The 25,914-nt window shown below is 37.5% G+C and overlaps 2 protein-coding genes across 2 annotated transcripts in view; both read left to right on the top strand.

The window, feature by feature from the left end:
* The window catches only part of LOC121732990 (transducin beta-like protein 2), a 128,472-nt gene that overhangs the window by 40,842 nt on the left and 61,716 nt on the right, over positions 1–25,914 (top strand). The window lies entirely within an intron of this gene.
* On the top strand, positions 14,241–15,711 carry LOC121732991 (exonuclease GOR). Its single transcript, XM_042123057.1, has one exon. It carries the CDS (start codon positions 14,360–14,362, stop codon positions 15,563–15,565), a length of 1,206 nt encoding a protein of 401 aa, XP_041978991.1. The 5' UTR covers positions 14,241–14,359; the 3' UTR covers positions 15,566–15,711.

Raw genomic sequence — 25,914 nt, 5'->3', positions numbered from 1 at the left:
TATCAAAACGCTAGCTCCGCCTCCAATCGTGATACAATGATTCCACGAATCGTGCTCCCGGGCAATGTGCTTTACGCTGCAGCTAATAGTGAACAATATCGCGTAACAACGTTCCCGCATTACAGCACGAAAGTAAAGGTCGTAAGTCCCAAAACTGTTTTTTGATGATTACTTAAAAACTAAATACAATACTAATATTTCCTTTAGCTATTATTTTATAAAGTGTGTGATTGTAGTAGTGCAAGTTATTTAATGATAGTAACTCAATAAGTGTAACAGATATTTGTTGAAAAGCCCAGAAAGATTCATAATTTCGAAAAATAAAACTATCGAGTCAAAATAAGTGAATCGTGTTTTCGGTTAGCCAAATATCAGATAAATATACAATGATCAAACAAATCTCAATTTCATTTGAGTCAATCGTCTTCCGGGATCGTAATACTTATTAGAAAACACAGCAAAATTTGACATCCCGCTCTTAATATGGTCTAAGCTTCACGTAGCTCTTTTTTTTTTTTTAACGGGCAAAAGGCCCACCACACATTCCCACCACTGCTACTCCTGTGTCGCCAGGATCAACAGTGGTAACCAACCACGAAAACCCTTTGATATGATCTCAGGGATGCCCGAGGGACAAGCTAAATCTGTCTTGGGACCCGCAACGAAATTAATCAGAAGAAATGTAGGAGGAGTAGGAGATACCAATTTCCCTCCCCAAGCAAAGCGGGAGACAGCCAAATTGTAATGACATTGATGTCCTCTCACTTCATTCACGTAGCTCTTGCTTTTCTTTAAAAGTTTGCCGAATTGAAGTCGAAAATAAATGAAATTAGAACCAAAGAGTTACAGACAGTTTTTAGTACCAATAGTAATATTGTACCTACTTGAAATAGTGTAGTATTGTATTATTTATTTATTTATGTAAAGTCATGATCAGCGTCACTTCCGTCTTAGCTGAGGCAATGGATCTAAAATTAAATATTGCAGTGTTAACACTAACACCTATAGTTTCATAATGACCTCCAAAACTTACGTACCTACTTACTGACCATGGGACCAACAGACTACTTATTTTTTTTAATTTTATCAAAGGGCAAAAAGCGTGATTTTAAACCAATAGTTTTATTCTTCCTTGTATAATAGTTCATGAATAGTGCCGTCCATATAATAATATTATGTCGAATAGTAGTAGTCCTGACTTTTACTCTTACTGCACTGGCACAGCCAAATCAATACTTGGAAGTTTCTTTTGGATGACAAGGAAAACGTGTAGAGTTGTAGACTGTAGACTGTAGCCTCTTCATTTATGGGTCTGATTCGTCCTTTTTTTTTATGGTTGCTGGATTGAAAATTATATAATATATAACTTAACTATAATTATAGATAACGTTTAATATTATTATGGTCAATCATGTGTGTCGGTTAAAAGAATTAGATACAATTTTCAATTTTCCAACGCAGTGCATTGACTTTAATTATAATTGCTTAAAGCTATTAATATCATAGAGTCAATGAAACTATTATGTGCAAGCGAATTTCTTACTGCGTAGTATTTAAAAGATAAGCGGTCATAGGAAGTATGTAGTATCTGTGTATAGTTTGTTTGTATGTGTGTATGTGTGAGTAGTAGTAGTAGTAGTAGTGTGTAGAGCGTCCGTGGCTTTATGGGTGGTAGACCTTTGGTTCGCACTCGTAGAGGGTGCAAGTTCGATTCCGGGTGGAGACGTGTACCAATGAGACATTTTCTGATCTCAAGTACATAATACAGACGCTCGTACGGTGAAGGAAAACATCGTGAGGAAACCCGCACATAGTTGGTCCCAGACGTATTGACTAGTTCTTTCCTCTGGACTAGGCCGACTATGTTGCGACAATGTCGTATGTGCTTGGGCAACCATACGGACATTTAAATCTTGTCCCTGGCACTACAGTATTTGAGGAGTGGTTACTTCGCTCTGAAAATACTGTACAAATCATCCGCAGACCGCAACAGATGAAAAAGGCCTAGTTTATGTATGTATGTATGTATTCATTTATATAGGTTAGTGTCTGGCACGCTGGCTCTGACAGAACACATTTCGAATTGTAAATAATTGTAATTTAACAAAGCATATGACTCACTCATACGTTTAGTATGAATAATAATCGTCATTTGATCGGCTGACTGTTGACACAATTCTTGGACATTTATGTAGTTTTATAAGTAAAATAATCGAATAATTACATATTATTATTATGTACAGTTTACATTAAAAACTCAAGCTTTAACAAATAAGTATCATCACTTTATCACTTTGCTCTGGGAGTTTTCCAAAATGTTTTTAACCCTCAAAAACTAACACAATAGAAGACAATCCCATCTTTCACAATATCCCAATTCCCCAGTGCAGATACGTCATAAAAAACCTGATAAGCCAAGCTACAATATGTGCACAATGGAAATGATTCACACCTTACTTTTGTCGCTTCCTAATTCCTATTTGCATGAAGGAAGACCTGTGTTTCGATAAATATCCAAAACAATGACGAATAATGAGTTTATTGGCCCATGTCTACTTTAAATATTTATTGGCGTGTAGGTTGATATGTAAATCTGTAAAACAAAATATCAATATACACCTGCTTAACCCTCTAAAGACTACTTGAAATAATAATACGCGTTGTTGCTGACTATGCGTCGTCCACGCGCCACATATTAAATCTCAAAAAGCCAAGGATCATTATTTAAAACACCAATTTCTGTCTTCAGTTCTATGTATTATATTATGTATTATTAATTATAACATAAAGTAATACAGCAATAAGGTTTTATATTTATAATATTAGTTTAATAACCAGTATCGCGGCTATAGGACTTCCTTATTGACACAGATCGTTGACAATATGAAATACGATACACCATGCAGACATCGTCTGTTGTGTACGTGACCTACATTTTATTGTTTTTGTTTTTTTTTTTTATTTATTTCCTTGTACACGCTTTGCATTCGTTACACATTCCAGTTTGTTTTTTATTATGTTTTACAACCTGCGGAAAAATGCTACTGGAAAAATTGCTCGTATGTCCATAAGAGTCGGTGATTTTATTTTTCAAAGAGCAGATGTAATTTAAGCTGAGTCTTAATAGTTGTCTAGACAGTGTGTTATCTTAATTATCTTAACCACATAAAGATGTTTGATCATTTGCAAGAGTTTACTCCAACAAATGCGCGCGGTGGGATTTTAAAAAGAGACATAAAGAACGTTGCTTTGTTCTTCGTAGTTCGTACTATATTTCAAAATTAAAAAAAATCATATTACGCCTTGGTGTTGCCAAGGTATTTTAGTCTATATTTTAATTAAAATTTTATTTTGAGCTCCATGTAAAAGCGAAAACGCTTGAGATTATATAAACCGACAGTGACAAGATTTGGCCGTCTGCCAGACGTATGACGCTGGTGCTCTGCCTATGGGCATATTGTGAATGAAAATAGTGTGATAGCAATTGTGCTTGTCAGCGTGTGGAGATCCTCTTTGCCCTGCCAGATGGGTTTTGTTTTTTTAACGTAATTAAGTTTTTTTAACTTAATTAAATAATAAAAAAAAAACAGTTAACAGGGGTATATTTTTAAGTATTTAATGGTATTGAACATAACTCAAAACTTGGAGCCAATGATTACCTACTATGCGCACTTTCAACAGTAAAGTTTGAGGAAAATCAATAGGAATATAAAATGACCATAAATTAATTAGGATATTGTGTGTATGTGCTTCTAATTTCTATACTTATTATTACAAGTACCTCTCTGTCCTCTACTCTCCCAGCATAGATATTATTATTGAATATGTAGGCGCGTAGTACATAGTAGCCAATATTTATTTTTATTTGCTACTGGTGTCAATTCAGATTAACCCCAAGAACGGCTTGATAAGAGCTCGGTTTCCTTTGACCCACATAAGCCAGACTAAACAAAATTATCAATTTTACCTACAAGTGCTACAACTCTTGTAGGTACTTTTTAATTAATTACTAGTATTGTTTACGATATTGTTTTATGACTACTATATTCCCAATGCAGGAATAATGAATCCCGCCAATAGAGTTTTGTAGAGTTTTTTTTACTTACACAAATAGTCACTTAGGTTTATTCTACGCTCAATTCTTAAGAGACTAGTCTGTAGGAGCCCTAGCCCGAAAAATATGCAGTGATTTGGGCGATAGTCTTTAAATATTTTAGATACAGAGCCCATAGGAATAGAGTTAGAGGGAACTTTGCGCTACTGATATCATAATTTTTTTCACATTTATCCTTTAGACGTCATTCGGACGAAGGCTGCGGGGTTAAATACAAAATAAACCGTATTTAATACATATGACTGTCTTCGCATTTTGTTACTTATAAAAACGTGTACCACGCGCTAAATCCATCTTGCCGTCTCTATCTTATACGTTGGAAAAGCCGGACTCTTGGCTAGAAAATAAAATGTCATGAATACGGCCCCTTAAGTGTATGCCATATTATTAAATACCCTAGAAGTTGGCACTGCGAAATGCTTTGTAATTAAATATTTTCATTAGAAATTAATATATTATTAAGTATTTATCACCTCAAGGTAAGGACGGTTCCGCGCTGACGTGTGAGCTGAACAAACAAGGAAGCATCGAGGAAACGGTTTATCTGTCTTCTGTAGTGGTACGGAAAATTATACAAATTTTCATCATTGTATTTCCCATATGAAGGTCCTTGTTTCGGTTCACGATCATATTTTTGACTGAAGTTAAAAAAAAATTACGTTACGTTACGTTACGTAAACAACTAAATAAGTTTCGCACATGGTAGAATGGAAGCACCAACTAGATATAAGATAACACCTTTGTATAAGTACTGCATTCTGTGAATAAATGATTTTATTGGAATTACGTTTAGATGATGCCAGGAACTTTTTTAGCGCAGAATCTACTAGTTTTGTAGGCAAAGACGCGGGAATATTTTTCTGCCTTATTCTTTGTCGTAAGTAGTATTAATTTACGACAATATTATATTTTATATGACAATGTCTGATATAGTGATATTGTAAAATGTGAAGCAATAAAAATTTTCTTGTTCTTTCATGTTGAGAATACTTGAGAATACATTTCAAGTTAAGTATAAGTACATCTTGGAATCTAAAACTTGGACCTGAAATCCAGTGCCAAATTAATATTATTATGACGAGTCAACAGTTACAAAACTGTGCATAATATAACAAAAAAATGTTCAGTGAAACGTAAAAATAGAATAATTAATTGCATACGTGTGATTGCCACGTAATATTTCTATATCGCCCTAGTGAAAGACACGATTTCAGTCTAACCTTTTTTTTTATGAAATAAGGGGGCAAACGAGCAAACGGGTCACCTGATGGAAAGCAACTTCCGTCGCCCATGGACTCTCGCAGCATCAGAAGAGCTGCAAGTGCGTTGCCGGCCTTTTAAAAGGGAATAGGGTAATAGGGGAGGGTAGGAAGGGAATAGGGTAGGGGATTGGGCCCCCGGTAAACTCACTCATTCGGCGAAACACAGCGCAAGCGCTGTTTCACGCCGGTTTTCTGTGAGAACGTGGTATTTCTCCGGTCGAGTCGGCCCATTAGTGCCGAAGTATGGCTCTCTCACGTGTTATTTTGATATAGGCGTATAAAAATAAAATGGTTTCTGCGCGATAAAGTTTTGGTTCGTCGCGGGCATTCTAGTCTAGTCTTATACAGGGTGTAACAAAACTAAGTTATAATACTTAAGGGTGTGTAATGTGTATATATCCCTTGTGCCGAAGCAAGGCTTTCCCAATAGGCTATCCGGTGAAGCTATATCGGTTTCGGTGACGGTAGCAGGTTTCGTTGAAACCAGACCAGACTTAGGGCCTGTTTCGCCACTTTCCGATAAGTGACGGCTATCCACAACTAAACTTGACAGATAGAGTAGGAAGAATCTGTCAAATAGGTAGTGGATAGCCTAGGAAGTGGTGAAACAGGCCCTAAGTTTTTTAGACAAGTAACCCATAAATATCAAAACAAATCCCTATGCTTTGGTCTGCAAACAGCTTGACCGATTATAATTGTAATTTGGCGTGCATATATAGAGAAGACCATGGAGGACAAGATACTTTTTGTCGTTCAAAAATGCACGGTTTCCGCGAGATTTTATTTTAGGCGTACAAAGTCGTATATGATAACTAGTACAATATAACGATAATGTTCTCTCAAATGCGATTAATTGTCGAAGCGCACCAATATAATTTAGTAAAATAATACCTATCGTTATAAAATAAATAAGGCGTTTACAAGTTTTAATATTATTCGTTGCGGTCTAATACTTGTGCGGTAAAATTATTAATTTATAAGTGAAATTTTTGTACGAATGAAATTTCACTCTCGGGTCAAGTGGAGTGACTGGAGCATTTTTAATGATATCATTATTCGGTTATGTAAAAACTTCAAGTTTTTCATTTTGTATCTTTGATTGTGATTATTAAGCCCGGGCGCGCACTAGCGGCCAGGCCGCAACGGCCAGGCCGCGGCGGCCATCGAAAGTAGGGTGTGGCCGATTGTCAGCGTGCGGCCAGGTGCGCGTCGTCTATGGCGGTTTCATACGAAGGTATCTATCTCGATGGCCGCCGCGGCTTGGCCGCTAGTGCGCCCGGGCAGGGTTATCGTCCAAAACCAACCAACCACAGAAGTAGCAGTTTTGTATTAGATTGTTAGTTTATGTAAGATTATATGATAAGCATTCCCTTACTTTGTTCCCCCCTTATGAGGTAGATCGGATCTGTCAAACACAGGACCGTCCTGTGTTTGACAGATCTAGGACAACCCCTCCGTTATACGGCTGATAGCAAATCGCAGGTGGTATTAGTGGGTAATAATAATAATAATCGTTTATTTGCATAATATATAATGTTTCTAACTAAAGATCATAAAGTATAGCAAATTCTGCTTTTGAAGCATGCAAAATATGTTTTAGCTCATACAACTATTTTACATTTATTCAACAAAATAATTAATAATTAAAACAATTGAAAAGAAGAAAAAAAAACTATTTGTTTAACAGACATATTAACGTATTTAATATTTATATGTCACTGTCACATAATGAGAAAAGAAATATACCTACTCGTAAAAATACGGTAGGTTTGTGGCAAGCCGCGAGTCCCACATACCCCCGGGGTGCTCCAGAAGTTAGAGTTGAGGCACAACCCCAACCCGCATAGAGTTCAACATGCGAATAAAAAAAGGCTAAGTAGTTAGTCAAAAAACAGTTAAATAGTACAAACTAATAAAGCGATAATTGCTACACAACTATGTATTACCTAATTAGGTCCATGTAATTATTTGTAAAGTATACCGTAATTAGTGTTCTAAGAATTCGTTATGATTATGACTTATATTAGGTAAAATAGGCTTATTGAAAATATTAATTTCAAGTATCGTTTAATATAAAGAAAAATGGGATTTAATCGGCTTAGAAAAGGAAAGGTTTTAGAGTTTTTTGTTACTTTTTGTAAGTATGTTTTTTTAATAATAATATAATAAAATATATAAAGTCAATAAAGGAATTTAATCGGCTTAAGAAAAGGAAGATTGTAGAGATTTACTTTTACTTATTAGTTATTAATTTATTGTTAATTTTTTCAACCGATTTATGTAAGATTAAGCATATTTTATTCGACCCGTGGATTTTAAAGGTTTTTTAAGGTTAGGTTCTTTACTAAAAAAATAGTCTATGAAATTTTCAGGAATATTTAAGAAAATATGAGCAGAAGGTAAAAAAGAAATGGAAAATATAGGATACTTCCACTACTCAAGGAAATGGAAAAAGAAAAACAATACCTGACACAGATTTTGGTTTGAAATAATCTTTTGTGTTGTGTGATTGTTTAGAAAATGTGTTATACAACATGACTGGTGAGACATGATCAATACTTAAGGAGAGTGTATAATTTACTAGATTTTTCACAAAAGGCCATTAATTAAAAAATACACTTTTTTTTCTTAAACTTTCGTTTTTCTATGTTTAATTCCACGAAATTTATAACATATTGCCTATGTAAGCGTAGTCCACGAGTTTAGCTATCAAATGAGACCTTTTTTATCTTCATAGGATATTTACATGAGAAGTACTGGTCAGATTAGTGTGAACGCCCAAGAAAAACTAAAATGGCTGCCATTTTACAACCGTGAGAGAGAGAAAAAATTTGAGAGCCAATTTGTCGATAAAATATGCCATAGATCATGACGTTAAAGGATCGGACACCGGTGTCGGGATACATTGTATATATTTGGTAAGCGCCATGCGATGCGGTATGACATTTTTGACAGCTCTCTGGAAATTCGATATTGCGCACCATTTTCGTGTCAAAAAGCATACCTGAGCCCCTAGCCAAGACGTTTTCTTTATCGCTTCTTTATAGAATCGCCGATCAAAATGTATGGAATTGACATTAGACGAGTCGAACGTCAACTTCATATTTTCGAACGCTAATTTCAATTTCATACATTTTGATCGGCGAATCTATAAGGAAGCGATAAAGAAATCATCTTGGCTAAAGGGCCTGTTCTCGGGACAGTATCTCTATTCTCTATATTGATGCGTTATAATTTTGAGACGTAATTAAGTTCTCAATAAGTACTTAATATTGACGTAATACCTTCAACAAAGCGTCGATAAGGCGCTCTGGACGTGACGTGAATCACGTAAGGGGTATTCTCTACGTCGTTATGACTCGTTCTCGCTTTACCTCGTATGGGCGTGATTTAGGGTCAATACTCGTTATGGTATAACCTTGATATTTGCAACATTGGTCATTTTCGGGTCGTTGAACATGCTACAAGCTTTTGGTGTCCAAAGTCACGTAGAGACGAAAGAGTTGATTTCATAAATTTCGTGATAAAGAATTCCTGGCATTTAAAATGCTGGTCAGAGGACCAGCATTTTAAATGCCAGGAATTCTTTATCATTTTATCTTTTAATTTTACCCCTTAGGGGTTAAAGAGAGCTTTAACCCCTAAGGGGTAAAATTAAAAGAAAAACCCTTCATTTTACTGGATGCTTATATCACAAAAGGAACACGTGGGAGAAATTTCAAGTTTATAACAAATACAAATATTTATTGGCCGAAAAATTTTAACATAATATGCGATAATAGATCCCCACACTAGGCGATGCCCGTCCTGTGGGGACGAAACGAAGTTACAGTAATTAGGTACATAATTTTATTTTTAATTTTTTTTTATAATAATGACTAATATAATTATACTAAATTAAAAGTTGTTTTATTGATGTTATTAGTGTGAGCCTTCGAGGTTATGCAAAATCTCGAAAGGCTTGGGTAAGGGTAGAAGAAGTTTGCTTAGAAGTCTTAGGTAATAGTTCTTATACTTTTAAAATACAGATTATGATTTGAAGAGCCACTTTAGCAGTTCTAGTCATTCTGCAATGCAGAAACAGTGACGGCCTGTTTAATAAGCTCTCAACTTGAGGTGCGCTTAAGTATTCCGCCGCAAGCGTCAATTCTGTACTCATAATGATAGCATCTAATATTTATTGAGTGTAGGCTGTTGCTGGTGTCGAGTGAGAAAGGGCGGATAAAGTAAACAGCGGGCTTTCTCAGGCGGTCGACGAACCCTATGAAGGGTTTTGGGTTCAAATTAAAGCCCATGATGGCTGCATTCCTTAAAGTATTTGGAAAGGAGCTTAGAGGGTGATCGCATCTTTAGAATTGTTATTGTTTTAGAGATTGTTTTGCTATTTTCTTCAAGTTTTTGGTTTAAATGGCTTCAAGATTGTTTAAGGGATCAAATTAAAACATAGCAAACGCCTTAGAAGCTTATGATTCGACAGATTGCAATATCATGAGCGTATGTGCCAAAGCGGGCGAATTAATAATATATTGAGAAATTGGACATTTTAAATACCAGCGGGGCTAAAATGGTCGCTTTGAGAAATCATGATATTTATAAAATCGCAATATGCAACTCTGCTTGCAATTCATTTCTGTATTTTTGTACTGATTTGACATTTGTCAGTTTGACAGTTTTGACAATTCGTTTGTTGAATTGATTGAGAGGAATTGCTAAATGTGACCATTTTAGCCCCGCAGATCGGTTCTGCTAAATTAATGATGCAATAATACAATTTTCAATCCTGTTAGGAAATTGGTATTGCCATAAATGTCTAACCAATATCAGACGCGCTGTGGTTTCAAACAGGAAAAATCAGTTTATGTCATCAAAATGATTCACTTATCGAAAGTTTAATACGAGAATTGGGTTTCTGACGTAAATTTTCGTCGAGTTATGATATGACCTAAATGACGCTAAACGTTTGCTCCATACGTGATTCTCAGACAGTTTATACATGATTAATACTCAGTTCTTTGTTAAATCACATTTTGCGCAGCAAATTTTCATACGCCATTGTTAAATGAGGTTTCACTGCTAAGGTTTACTGCTATAGCTGCTTTTCTTTGTTAAATTCCAAGTATTTGCCAATGTTAAGGCTACTTTGTATAACATTTTTCGCCATTATTTGTCTTACATATTCTTGATTTTTTCTTTACATACATATATTTTGCACGTTGATTTTATATTTTATATAGGTACAACAGGTTAATCTAGATATGAGTTTTGATTGATTTAAAAATTATTAGATCTTACTTATATTTCAGATTAAAAACGATAAGCTAAAGTAAAATGTAGAGATAGCGTAAAATTTTTCATAAAAATTATTATTTATGTTCTTCTTATTATTATGAAAATGCCTTTGATCTTTTTAGTTATGGTGTTCACTCTTTGTTTTCTATATTTCGCGTCGGAAAATTGCATTTACGTAGCCAATATCAAATATAGAGATGGGTTAACTTCCATTAAATAGAGTAGGGCCTGGTAGGGCGCTATTGAGTTACGGGGATGGGCATTAAGGATGGTTTTATTTTTATGAAATAAGGGGGCAAACGAGCAAACGGGTCACCTAATGGAAAGTAACTTCCGTCGCCCATGGACACTCGCAGCATCAGAAGAGCTGTAGGTGCGTTGCCGGCCTTTTAAGAGGGAATAAGGTAATAGGGGAGGGTAGGGATGGGAAGGGAAGGGAAAAGGGGAGGGTAGGGAAGGGAATAGGGTAGGGGATTGGGCCTCCGGTAAACTCACTCACTCGGCGTGAAACAGCGCTTGCGCTAAGCGCTGTTTCACGCCGGTTTTCTGTGAGAACGTGGTATTTCTCCGGTCGAGCCGGCCCATTCGTGCCGAAGCATGGCTCTCCCACGTATAAATGGTGATCGTCGATTTTACGATTTTTATGCGTGTACTAAATTAAATATTACTAGAGCTAATATTATAAGATTAGAAGGTTCACTCGAGTGAATGTTCATTCGAAGTTCGTATGAATTATTCTGAATACTTCGTCACTAATGTTTTGTGTTCATACACGTTAGGAGTGAAATCCAAATCAAATAGGGAAATGAACAAAAAATACGTATGACATTCCGGGACTGCCGCGGTAAAGCTAACATCTAGATTCTAGTCTAAACGCATACGTCTAGTCGCATGCACACAAACAACGTGGTCTGCCGAACAAAAATGACGTGAAAAGATGCTGGTTTTCATGATAGTTGCTGGTGTTAGGATTATTTTCGTTACTGAATTTCTTCATTCGGTCGCCGTGCTCAAAGCTCGCGATAAAAGCTATGCTACAGCTTAAACATTAAACGTATATCAATAGTAAGTACTCAGATATAGTACTTTTTATTGAGACATATACTATAACTATTTGTAATAGGGCTATAAAAACGAATAGTGCATCGACATGAATAAAATTGCAATAAATATATTTTATTGCAACATTAAAATGTATGTGGTCTAGAGCTTAACTCTAGTAGAGCCACCGCTATTGGTATTTTTATTGGTTACCTCTATAAATCAAAATGAATTCGAAATTGTGTTACTCTCGCTAAAACTCGAGAACTGCTAAATCGATTTAGTGAATTTTAGTGGAAGTCCAGGATAAGTTTCTAAGGAAAGTATGTGATACGAAGTTCAACGGTTCATGTAATAAATAAATACAGTACTCCCAAATTAATAATGCGCATGCAAGCCTTCGCTAATTGTCGTAATCACGAAAACACCCGAATCTATGAAACGTAAAAACCCCAAACGATGCACTTGCATTTTGCACCTTGTTCAAAGGAAATAGAATTAAATATCATATAGCCGGTGGCTGTCCGCTGTCGCCGGTCCGACAATAAGTGCTATAACATTCGTAGGCTATAACTCACCGGGAAGCCATCGCGGCGTTACCATAGTAACGTCCAAGCAACGTCAGAGGCCTCTATTTCGCTGCAAAGCGCTGTTTTTCTTAAAGTTAAGTTTAAAACAGCGCTTGCAGCGACGTCTTCCCACGCTCGGGAAATACGACTGTTGCCGAAAAATTACGAAAATTTCTATGCGCAATATTACTTTGGGAGCACTGTAAAGTGTTGTTTAGACTGACATGAACAAGATGTAACCAGCAACTGCGTTACATCGAAATTAATTTTCCGCCCATGAACTCTACATTTTCCGTGTTCAAATAACTATTCATGTCCATGCATAACGAAACTGATTAATGTATAATAGCTCCCACACCGGCTTCGGTGACGGTGGCCGGTTTCATTGAAACCAGGCCAGCTACGCAGGAGTAATTTTATAGTGCCCAAGTGTGTGCGCAGTACACAAGAGCACTCTCTATTCCTTCACTCTCATAACCCAGTGTGACGGAAGACCGACACGACCGGCGAGAGATCAGGCGCAGGACCGACTTTTTACATGCCCATCCGACGCATGGATCATCTTACTCAGGCAATCAGGTGATCAGCCTGAATTGTCCTAACCAAACTTGGAAATAACATCCGAGTCAAGAGCCGCGCTCTATACCACTAGACCACGGAGGCGTTAACTGATTGACCTGCATATTAGTAGTATGCTGCTAGCCCACTATATTTTGAAACATCTACACGTTCCAAAATAAACCCTAAAATGTCGAAACACGCAAAACATTACTTTGTTGTACACAATGACGTACATACAGCAACATGAAATTGGAATATCTGAGTTATGACCTATATTTATATGGGTTGGGTTGAGTGACGATCCCAAACAGATCCCGCGCATGCGTCGCCCCGCGCCCGGTCAAGGGTGTAAGGAGGTCTTACACCGTTGACCTGTTGAGACCTAGGTACTCCAGAGAGATACCTAGGTCTCTAAGTACTAGCACGTAGGTATGCTGTAAATTAGAAATGAGGACCCTAGAGAAGAATCCGAGAACTCTGGAGAAGGACCACAGTAGAGAAACTCAGTATCTTTGAAATGGAACTAGCTAAGCATGGTGACAAGTTATACGCGCGTGCGATGTGATTCTGCATTGCTTTTCTGCTTCAAGCTATCTGAAATCACGCTAGTGTGTCCGTGTAGAGTTGTAGACGTAGTTGATTCAGTTCTATTATAGAGATTGCCTGCTGAATATACTCGTAATGTGGCAGAACTCTACCTGTAGTTGCCCTGCAAATGTCTTCATCACAAACTTTTATTCCAATATATATGTATTTTTAAAAACGCACACAATTTGTATAAACGACGCAAATAAATAAATTAATCAAAAATGACTAAATAGTAAATAATAATAATTAATAACTGTTATACTTCATATTTTTATATGAAAAACAAAATAAGTACTTACTTTGTTATATTTAAATTTAAATAAAAATGCGACCTTAAATAAATTAATAAAAAAAATATTAAGTTCAGAACGATAACAACATCAAAATTTACAAAGGCACGATTTTCACAATAAGTTTTTAATTTCTCATTCCAAATTCTGTGTAATTTACATATTTTGTATTTACTACGATATTATTTGCATACAATGAAATTACACAAGCCACCATTTTTTTTTGTTTGGAAAAATAGTTTTGAGTTTAGGTAAACAATTTTTAAACTTTAATTTTCTTTTCTACCATAAAATTTTTAATTCAAATGTAGAGCGCCGTATTTATTTTTAGAAGCGAGATTTCAAATACTATGAAATCGTTAGCCAATTACGTCTTTAGCTGAGCAAAAAAAAAATACCGTACTCGAAAAAGGATAATTGTTTATCTTTTACGGATAGGAGACGTTGTTATTATTTAAAAAATGAGAATAGGCCGGTCGATCGGCATGTCCCGTTAACGAGCGCTCTACCTGCGTGACGTATATAACCCGGATGCCCCCCCAGCCGCCATTAGTACAGCGCTCGCCGGCGCGACAACACGTAGTTGTCTCAGTCACTCCGCGATTATATTATCGACTCTATGTTTATACAAGCTCATAAACAAAGATGCAATATTTTGGTTACTTTTACGATTGTGTTTACTTTCCTCTCCAAGAATCCGGCGCGGGTGATTCCGTCTACGATGCTGAGGCCGGGGCCCCCGGGGCCGGCGGTCGACATAAGCCCCTGGCCGCGACGTCGACGACGGAGGCGGCTCAGAGAATCGCCATCGGGAAACTAGCGGAGGAGCTCCGGCCCCACCTGCTGTCCACCAAGCGGATGTGGGCCCTCGGCTACCCGCTGGAGATCGAGCCCAACAGCGGGAAGGCGGCCGTCTACATCAGCCCCCCGACCCGGCCACGCTCCAACTTCACCGTGTTCGACGTGAACGCGCCCGAGTTCGTGCCGGGCTCGCAGGGCGACAGTGGCCGCGGCTCGCTCGGCTCCTCGCCGAGATCCGAGAGTGACGAGGAAGCGGATGCAGTGGAACATTTGTGTGTCCGGTGTGATAAACGGTTTAGACTGACGCGCGAGGGTGAATACGTCGTGGACGAGTCGTGCGTGTACCACTGGGGGCGGCTCGGCGGCGAGTCCCGCTACGCGTGCTGCCGTGCCCTGTACGGCTCGCGGGGCTGCACGACGGCCCGCTTCCACGTGTGGAACGGCACGAAGCCCGGCATGAACGGCCCGCTCGAGGGCTACGTGCAGGCCAAGTCGCCCCGCGGCGGGGTGTACGCGATCGACACGGAGATGTGCTACACGACGAACGGGCTCGAGCTGGCCAGCATCGCCGTCATCCGGCCCGACGGGCGGCTGGTGTACAAGTCGCTCGTGAAGCCCAGCTCGCAGGTGGTCGACTGCAACACGAGGTTCTCGGGCATCAGGCCGCGCGACTTGGCGCGCGCGACCAAGACGCTCCGGGACGTCCAGAACGACATCCTCGGTTTCGTCGGCAGCGACACCATCCTGATCGGGCACGCGCTGGAGAACGACCTGCGCGCGCTGAAGCTGCTGCACGGCGCGGTGGTGGACACGTCGGCGATGTACCCACACTCGCGGGGGTTTCCGCTGCGGCGCTCGCTGCGCGCGCTGTCCGAGGAGCTTCTGGGCCGGCGCGTGCAGCACGGCAGCTCCGGCCACTCGCCGCTCGAGGACGCCCGCGCCGCGATGGATCTCGTGCTCCTCAAGCTCACGGAGGAGCGCAAGAAGAAGCAGAACGTCGTCCAGTTCCCGAACCTCCAACCCTACGACCCCCTGATCTGTTCCGCCTAAAACGACAAACTTTCTCAATGTGGTCACGAATGTTTAGTGATAAGTGTGAAGACCAATTTTATGTGAAAATTACGTTGACGGAGCGCGCGTACGTTAGTGTGTGCCTTCGAATTGTGATAAGCAATAAACGTAATTATTTTTCTAAATATTTGTTTCCTTTGCCCCGTCTGAACCGGATCGACGATGCGTAGGCATCGGAACCGTAAGTAAATATTGTTGTTTATCTCGACGCTTAGCTAAGTATGCCTAACCTTTACCGAAAATGAGGTGACATTTTATCGTCGGGGCACGATCAAAACAAGCGAATGTTTGTACACACAGAAAGTGTGTCCGCAGCGCCCGGACGAATATGTCTCCGTGGTCGTATGGAACACTTTCACTCGGTTGATTTCACTGGCCGCTACATAACTACATAACTAGCGGTTGTGCACTCGCTCGGGGTAAGTGGGGCTCGGGGTTACATTCATTATTTATTAGAAAACCTGATTTAATAAGCATAAGATATAAGCTGCAGTTGAAAATAACTAGTTTCCTCGAGCTATCGCTCCTAAATAATATTGTTTTGGTGTTGAAAATGTCACAATACGGCCTTTCGGACTTGGCCCCCTGTTTTTTCTCGTCCCATCGATAATAACGTGAACGCGAATGATTCATCAGTTTTGTGGTTCGGAAATGAAAATGACATCATAAATGTAACAAATAATTTGATAAGCATACAAATACTTCATTGATTAATCATTTTATACGTGAGCAAGAGGTGTTTCGTAGAAAGTGTTTGTTGTGATCTGAATCAGCTGATTCCGGGTACGCGCACAGCTGTTTTATTTCAGCGCGCGCGAGCCAAAGTGCCGTAACCCGAGAATTGACATAAATTAATTTAGAAAAGTTATTTTGTTACGTTATGATGAGCTAATTTTTTTTTAATATTCATTATGTTCATTTTATAATGATAACAATTAAGGTAATGATTTCAAAAATGGGCCAAGTCACTTTTGCGATAATGTTTCTATTTAAGTTTAATGAACTTATTAAGATAACAGTTTCTGACCCTAATTAGTTGTTAGTGCATTACTAATGGAATTTACTGTTTACTATTACTTACAAAATTATTTTTAGGTATAAATTCTAGAGTCTTTTCGTTATCAAAGTCTCAGTAATAGTGTTCCTAATTATGTCTAATTAGTGTTATGTTTATTTTAAAATAATTGGTTATTATAAAACGTAGACGGTTACGTGACCTCTTTACAAACAAATTACTCATAAAACAACCTAGTTTGAGAAAATGTTTGGCAATGTGAACCTCAGCAAACGACTGCTTATGTAACGACTTATATAAATGTTGCGAGTCCGTATAATGTTTGATTTAGATTCGAGTTCAGATTCTAAAAGATTTTGCATTTATTTAGATTAATCCACTTTGCCACAAGACTTGCAAAAAAGGTAGTTGGAAAGGCGGTTTGAAAAGAAGAGTTCTTATATTTAATTTGCATAAAAGCTTTATAAATATAATATTCAAACATAATAATTACTATCATAGTACAATGTGTGGAAAACAATGTAATCTTCGTCTGTTTCGCTGGGGATTTGAAATGTCAAACAGAATATTTACCTAACACACTTTCACATTTATTGTATTAGTATTATAAAGGCGTATTATTTAGAAAGTATGTAGCATAATCTTTAAGACGTGGCGTCGAGCTACAAGGCGACCGTTATATCGTATTTTATGTCAAACCGGCCGTAATAAAAAATTAATAAATTAATTTCTAGAATTTGTAAATGATAATTTTTAGCTTTGAAGCATTTAGCTCGATCAAATAAAAATATAATCCCGTTACAAATATAACAAACGAGGCACGAATTTATCTAATATGTGACTTAATCTGGGGGAGCAATATTCCAATATCCACAAGATATGCCGGGAATCCCAGAGTTTATGACTTACGTGCCTTTGGCCGCATAAAATTTTATGTGCCGGCTGATTAGTCTATGACCCACCCGTGCACTATACAGGGTGTAACAAAAATAAGTGATAATACTTTAGGGTGTGTACGTGTTCCTTGTAGAGAGTTCACTGTGAAAGTAGCAGCGCTGAGAGACCAAAATTTTTTTTCACTTTTGTATGGGGAAACTCGTGACGCTCGGGCCCTTGCCCATACAAAAGTGATTTTTTTTTGTCTTTCAGAGCTGCTACTTTTACAGTGAGCTCTCTACAAGGAACACGTACCCACCCTAAAGTATTATCACTTATTTTTGTTACACACTGTATATTAAGACTACATCGCAATTTCACGAATCGACTTCAAATAACATCAAGGTCAAAGTTTATCAGCTAAAAAAATGAGTCGTGGATGCGTGAGGTCCAAGATTTTTCTATGCCCCATTTTCTGTGCCCATATTTTGCCGACTATTTGAATGCCCTTCAATATGATTCAGGACAATGCTCCTGAACGAAACCCAAAGAATCGAGTCTGGTGGGTCTGCCCTCCGACGTTCGCTCGAGCGTGCCAAGTGCCAACGCCTCACGTTTCGGAGTGTATTGGCCTGCCGCCCGGGCGCCTGTAAACACAATATGTTTGTTTGTGTGCGACGCGTTTATCTCCACGTCACCGATAACACCTATCTATTAAGGCCAGCAGAGTTCCTCGTTAGATATCATTAATACCAGATTTTACATTACCTCATTATCTCCAGGAATTGCCTTGATAGCATATCCTCTAATATTATATGTACGTATATTATACTTATGTTATAACGCCTACCGTCTATCAATGAGTCATCTGATTCTTGGGAGGAAATCGTTTTTTAGCCAAACCATGATGCAGGTCGGAGATACCGATGCGGCTGACGTAAGCACGTCGTAAATACATCGTCGGAATTGACAACGCGACGAGGGTAAGACAGGTTGTCAGCACAAAAGGTACATAACCCGAAAAATCTAATATAATTTGTTTTACTGTGATAAGGCTGAAGACATGTTGGAAGTCAAATTAGAAGTGACAGCTGTTGTTTAAGAAAAAATACTATTTCTCATCTATTTATTACATAACTGCAACTAGTAACTGCAAATTATATTTTTTTAAGTGCATTCTACATATTTTATTTGATCGATGACAGTTTTACTTATAATTTCTCGTTTACCTCAACAGTTTCATCAGATTCAATGCTTACCTATACTTCTCATTTTTCGATACATTGCATTGTTTTGATTACATCAGATATTTAAGGATTATTATATGCAAACAAATAATTACATTACAAGCTTACATTTACACCAATTTTTATTAGGCGTCAATTTCAGCAAATTTCTAAGTTTCACCATTTTCACTTGTATCTTCTATTGCATCAGTTGTTGGTATTTTAGAAGCAACTTTACTCACAGTAATTATTCATATTTCTTCAATTTTACCGTTTCTCATTTCATTAGTCGCTGTTTGTTTCCTCATGTTTTCAGTGGAGCGACACAAGTCAATGAAATGTATATTTAGCCTTGACGTACACATATTGGTACACAAAAGACTAGTTTTATCTTGTGAGTAGTGCTAGGTCATTGACTGAATGTCCGCGCATATTATCTGCTCTAACGATATATTAGTTAATATTTTTTGATGATATGATAATATTATATGAAACGTAGTCCGTAGATTATATTTTTAATCGAAAGGTACTCTCCCTTGGGCACCTTACTTTTTGATATCATAAAGGAATTTCATAGATGATTAGTGATTACTGATTACGAATATTAATCTTGGCGATAGACAGTATTGCGTTTAGTGGGACAATATACCGTTAAAAAAATATACGTGTCAGTGTAAAAAAATCGTGGGTTCTCAGCGTTCTATGCGATCTTCTTTACAAATTTAAATTCCGACAACGCAAATGCAGCTCTTCTAATGTTGCGAGTGTCCATGGGCGACGATAGTTGCATTCCATTTCCCAAATTTGCATTAATACACTGTAGTCGATTACTTCGTATTCTTCTGTCCCAATAAAACCTTGCCCTCTTCGCATTGTGGACAAACTAAAATGATGACTTCTGACGCAACATGGCAGAATACACTGAAATGGCCTTGTCTTATCAAAGGTGCCTTGTTGAATCTACTCTATTGATATCATCAAGATCTATTGATCTAAGTACGTATCGATCTCTGCCCTTGTTACATTGGATGTCCTTAATTAGCCACTTTACCAACCCTTCAGATGTACATGACAGGACTTTAGTGCCAACCACATAAGGAATACTTTCTTACAACTCCGAGGTAAAATTCATCTGAATGCTGCCTAAATCATTGTATATCACAATATACGACAGGGATTCGGCCATGGTGGAATTCGCGGCGACTGTACCTTTCGCAACGCCTTACACAAAAGTCTTGTTTCGTCACAAGCACATACGCCCCCAGCGGCCACCTACAGAGACACGTAACGTTGCATTGCTCGAGTACCTTTGATCGTTACATGGAAGTGGATAAACTACTCGGTACTCCCGACCCCGAGATTGGTGGTGGTGTTCCAAATTCAAGTTTACGATCTAAAACTCCGGGATAGGGTTCTTCTAAGCATCTAATTCTTTAAAAAAGACAAGTGGAGAGCCATGCTTCGGCACGAATGGGCCGGCTCGACCGGAAAAATACCACGTTCTCACAGAAAATCGGTGTGCAAACAGCGCTTGCGCTGTGTTTCGCCGAGTGAGTGAGTTTACCGGGGGCCCAATCCCCTACCCTATTTCCTTCCCTACCCTCCCCTATTCACTTCCCTTCCCTACCCTCTCCTATTACCCTATTCCCTCTTAAAAGGCCGGCAACGCACCTGCAGCTCTTCTGATGCTGCGAGTGTCCATGGGCGACGGAAGTTGCTGTCCATCAGGTGACATCAGGTTTGCTCGTTTGCCCCGTTTTTAATAAAAAAGTGGAGGTAATATCCTTTTACTAAAAGATGTGGTATCAGGTATGATAGCAACAACTAATACGATAATATTTTGTCTAGTTGATAGAGCTTGATTAGAACTGATAGAGCGATTCCATGTGTATCCGATTTAAAATTATTTACCGATCGGAGTTGTATCTTATTTAAAATGATTTATTATTAATTACACAGCATTTAAAGCGAACCTTGTATAAAGCGATGGTACGCCAGACCTTAAACTAAAAAATACTTTAAGAATAATGGGAATAATTTGCCATCGATTGAATAGTTGCTGCCACCTTCTAATTACAGCTTCTATGTCGAATGACCATGTAAAATATCAACAATCGTGCAATTTATCATAACAAAGAACTATCAAGACCTTCGTAGATGCAAGCAATTTCAAACAATTCATCTCAATGAAAAATGTCCCAATTAAAATAATATTTATTCCATTGAGAAATAAAACAAAAAATATGTACAAATAGGCATGGTGAATGCAAAGGTGTCAATGATACTTTTATCGATTCGAAAAAACGGAAAAATTGTTTGAGAATCGAGTAAAACACGTGATCGATAATATTCATTTATGTGCCAAGTCAATTGATGCGGCCAATGAACTAGATGACGGTATGCGTCTGGTTTTCGTGTGACGTGGATTTTTTTTTGGTCAATGGAAAATATTGGTTGTAAGTAAATAGGCATGGCATTTAACTGATCGTAATGTGCTTTTTGATACTTCTAGATCTTGTCGAAAACAGGTTAGAATTAATAGCTAAAAATGAAGACGATGAGGCAATGATTCACAAACTTAGTAGATAACTTGTAGGAAAGGAGTATGTTTTTAAATGTATGGAGTCTTGTCCAAATTTCCACCACTAACGAGACCTAGATAGTAAAATTGTCTACTAAATACTGAATCATTATAACCAGGCCGCAATCAAAAATACCCTGTCAGTGAAAAGTTATGGCTGAATGAAAAGTCATGTTTTTTACCATTTTGTATGAAAAACATAATACATCTATACTAATATTATAATTGGGAAGAGTTTGTTTGTTTGTTTGAACGCGCTAATCTCAGGAACTACTGGTCCGATTTGAAAAATTATTTTACTGTTGGATAGCCCATTTATCGAGGAAGGCTATAGGCTATATTTTATCACGCTAAGTATAATAGGAGCGAAGAAATAGAGGAAAATGTGGAAAAAACGGGGGGAAATTATTTGAAAGGGCTTATTTGAACGCGCTAATCTCAGGAACTACTGGTCTGATTTGGAAAATTCTTTCAATTTTAGATAGCCCATTGATCGAGGAAGGTTATAAGCTATATTTTATCACGCTAAGACTAATAGGAGCGAAGAAATAGAGGAAAATGTGGAAAAAACGGGGGAAATTATATGAAAGGACCTATTTGAACGCGCTAATCTCAGGAACTACTTATCCGATTTGGAAAATTCTTTAAATATTAGATAGCTCATTCATCGAGGTAGGCTATAGACTATATTTTATTACGCTAGGACTAATAGGAGCGAAGAAATAGAGGAAAATGTGGAAAAAACGGGGGAAATTATATGAAAGGGCTTATTTGAACGCGCTAATCTCAGGAACTACTTATCCGATTTGGAAAATTGTTTAAATATTAGATAGCCCATTTGTCGAGGAAGGCTTTAAGTTATATTTTATCACGCTAAGACTAATAAGAGCGAAGAAATAGATGAAAATGTGGAAAAAACGGGGGAAATTATATGGAATTGCTTATTGCTTATTATGTTATGAACTACTGGAGCAATTTTTATGTTATTTGGCAAACATGAAGAATAAACCACGTGAAGGGACATAGGCTATTTTTTTTGCTGCAAAATGTAATTATATAAATTCCTAAATTACGCAAGCGAAGCCGCGTGGAACATCTATATAATATAATAAAATCGTAGGAAAGTCAATTCTGTATATTGAATATTTTTGTACAATAAATAATACTTGGGATGTGATCTACTAAGCTAACGCGGACGAAGTCGCGGGCAACAGCTAGTAACAAATAACACTAATATGCGTTCCCTAATCTTTTCAATCTACACTACTATTATAAAGAGGAAAGATTTGATTGTTTGTTTGTCTTGAATAGGCTCCGAAACTACTGGACCGATTTGAAAGATTCTTACTTTGATACCATTGGAATCCTACATTAATTCTGCTGAACATAGGCTAAAATTTATTTTGGAAAAAAATAGGGTTCCGTAAGATATTTGGGATTTTCAGACGCAAGGTGTAAAAAATCAACCAGAAATGTTACTTTTTTCGCGTACGCTGCCTGTTTAGTTTTATAAAAGATAGAACCATAAAATGTTCTAAGTAATTGTAGATCTTTTAAATATCTACAAAAAAGTCCGCGACACACTATACCTATCTATGTTGAGTGAGGCACAATAACCATTTTTTTATTAAAAAATCTTGAAATGTTTTTGGACTACATTTAAATGCCTTTATTTTACTCATGGCATTAATTCTTATCAAAATAAATTATTTCATTACTAAGTACAGTTAATGTAGATAATATTTGGTCTTTGAATGATTAAAATTGGACGTTTGGTTTTAATGTTATGGCGAAATTAAAATATTACGATTTCTGCTGCACGTTGCGAATTGGGCGTCGTCAAGGCGCGCCGCGCGGGTGTGCTCGCCCGGAGAGTCCACGTAAATATTAAATAAATTATTACCTCGATCATGGGAATCACAGACACAATAGATTTATAATATAATAGTTATGCGACAGCCGGGTGCCGCTTCATTGATGGGATAATATTATAGTGCTTCATTAATTCATTACGTTTTGAATGACTATTATTTTTGATTGCTATTATAATTAATTTCTATAACTATAAATCTCCAATAGCGGCAGCCGGCTGCCAGCATAACAATTATTGAAGATCTATTGTGTCTGCGATACTCACGATGTCTGCGATACCCACGATGCCGATGGAAGTATAATTAGGTCAGACTTTCAAATTAGTAGGTACCTATCGATCTACGAAAAGAATGTTTTACTCATGGTCAACTATACGTTGGCCTATCCCGAGTTGGAGCTGCTGATAATCAATTTATTTTGCTGCCACAAAATAAAACAACATCAAATATCGTTTACAGGGAAGCTTTAACCCAATTTTAATGGAATCTTTTACGCATGTATAATGTAGGTAAGCATAAAATAATAAAGCATAAAACTACAAAAAAAAAAAAACATAAAATACTTTAAACAAAAAAAATACATTTAGAAATTGCAAAATAGTATAAATAATAGTATCTTCTGTAGGTAAGGATACAATAATCAAACATAACACTTAAAATATAAAAAAAAAAAACAATAAAAAAGTGTGTCATAATTATAATATAGTAGTTACAGGCTAAATAGTGTAAACCATTTTTATGTTCTGCTTAACATAAAGATTGACTAAGAAATAAAGATTGAAAAAAAATATATTTAAAAATCAATGTCCACCCGTGCGAAGCCGGGGCGGGCCGCTAGTATTTTTATATGCCTCCGAGACATGAACACTAAAAGCACGTACTCGAGCTAAGATTGACGCTTTTGAAATGTGGTGCTGGCGCAAAATGCTCGGCATCCCTTGGACCGCACACCGGACCAACACGTCTTTACTTCAGCAACTCAAAATTACCACCCGCCTGTCCACGCTTTGTCTACAACGATCACTTGCCTTTTTTGGCCACATAGCCCGCCGGGAGCCTAATAATCTTAAGAGTATCATACTAACTGGGCAATTAGAGGGGAAAAGAGGCAGAGGCAGAGTGGCTACACGATGGACAGACGCGATTGTCAAGGCTGCCAAAAATAGAGACAAGTGGAGAGCCCTATCCCAGAAAGCAAATTTTGGTGGTCACGTCCCTCAGCCATGAGGATACGACTAGGAAGAACAGATGAAAAATATTGTAGATGTAATAAAAATGAAAAGCGGCCAAGTGCGAGTTGGACTCGCCCATGAAGGGTTCCGCAGCATTAATAAGGTTTATTTTAATGAAATTAAAAGGTTTTTGATTTATTTTTATATTTCAGTTGATTAAATGAAAATTAATTTAAGGTTTACCATTTATGACGTATAAAAAAACTACTTGCTAGATCTCGTTCAAACCAAATTTCGTTGGTAGTTTTTATAGTATTGTACATCATATATTATTTTTAGACTTATCATGCCCCTACTTTAGAAGTTAGAGGGGGGGGGGGGGGGACACACATTTTACCACTTTGGAAGAGTCTCTCTAGCAAACTATTCAGGTTAGAAAAAAATGACTTGAGAAACCTCAATATGATTTTTGAAGACCTATCCATAGATACCACTCGCATAGGTTAGATGAAAAAAAATTTTTTGTTTCAGTTGTACCTATGGGGATCCCTAAAATTTTTAGTAATTTTTCCATTTTTGTATCAAAATCTTATTGCGGTATACAGACTACATCTACTTATCAATTTTCAATAGTATAGCTCTTATAGTTTCGGAGGAAAGTGGCTGTGACATACGGACGGACAGACAGACATAACGAATCTATAAGGGTTCCGTTTTTTGCCATTTGGCTACGGAACCCTAAAAATGTATTGAGTTTGGTGCAAATGTCCACAACCAATAACATTCACGTAATGATCTGCTAAATACGGAACCATTATAACTGGACTGCAACCAAAAATATTCTGTAAGTAAAAAGTTATGACGGAATGAAAAAGTTTTATTCCATAAAATAGTGTTAATGTGATCCATTGTACTTTTTAACTACTCAATCTATGTTATGTTATGCCGCTTGGCATTTCCTATTAGGTTTTCACTGAAATAGATGAATATCAATATCAATATTTTCACTCACAAAAATAATTTTTCATATACAGGTGTAACAAAAATAAGTGATAATACTTTAGGGTGTGTACGCGTTCCTTGTAGAGAGTTCACTGTGAAAGTAGCAGCGCTGAAAGACAATTTTTTTTTCTCTTTTGTATGGGGAAACTCGTGATGCTCGGGCCCTTGCCCATACAAAAGTGAAAAAAAATTTCGGCTTTCAGCGCTGCTACTTTCACAGTGAACTCTACAAGGAACAGGTACACACCCTAAAGTATTATCGCTTATTTTTGTTACACACTGTAGTGATGAATATCAATATCAATATTTTCACTCACAAAAATAATTTTTCATATAGTGATAACTTTTTACTGACAGCTTATTTTTAATTTGTCTCATAATGAAATTTACTCTATATTTAATGGACAATAAATCAATATGGGTCTCGTTAGTGGTGGAAAGAACAATGGCCAAATCGTACCAGGTGGGCGGTGGCGTCCCGATATGCCACTAGTAGCAAAAATTCCCTAATATTTTAAGGCATCGAAAATCATTAGAAATGTGTCTATTAATAGCCACAAAAAAAAGATCAATATATTTTAGTTT

Source organism: Aricia agestis, chromosome 13 (assembly GCF_905147365.1).
Source record: "Aricia agestis chromosome 13, ilAriAges1.1, whole genome shotgun sequence".
NCBI classification, from domain to species: Eukaryota; Metazoa; Arthropoda; class Insecta; order Lepidoptera; family Lycaenidae; genus Aricia; species Aricia agestis.
This window is presented reverse-complemented; position numbering and strand designations above follow the sequence as displayed.

What these genes read in the sequence shown, in the direction of transcription:
- LOC121732991 (XM_042123057.1), top strand. Translation starts at nt 14,360, where the DNA reads ATGCAATATTTTGGTTACTTTTACGATTGTGTTTACTTTCCTCTCCAA.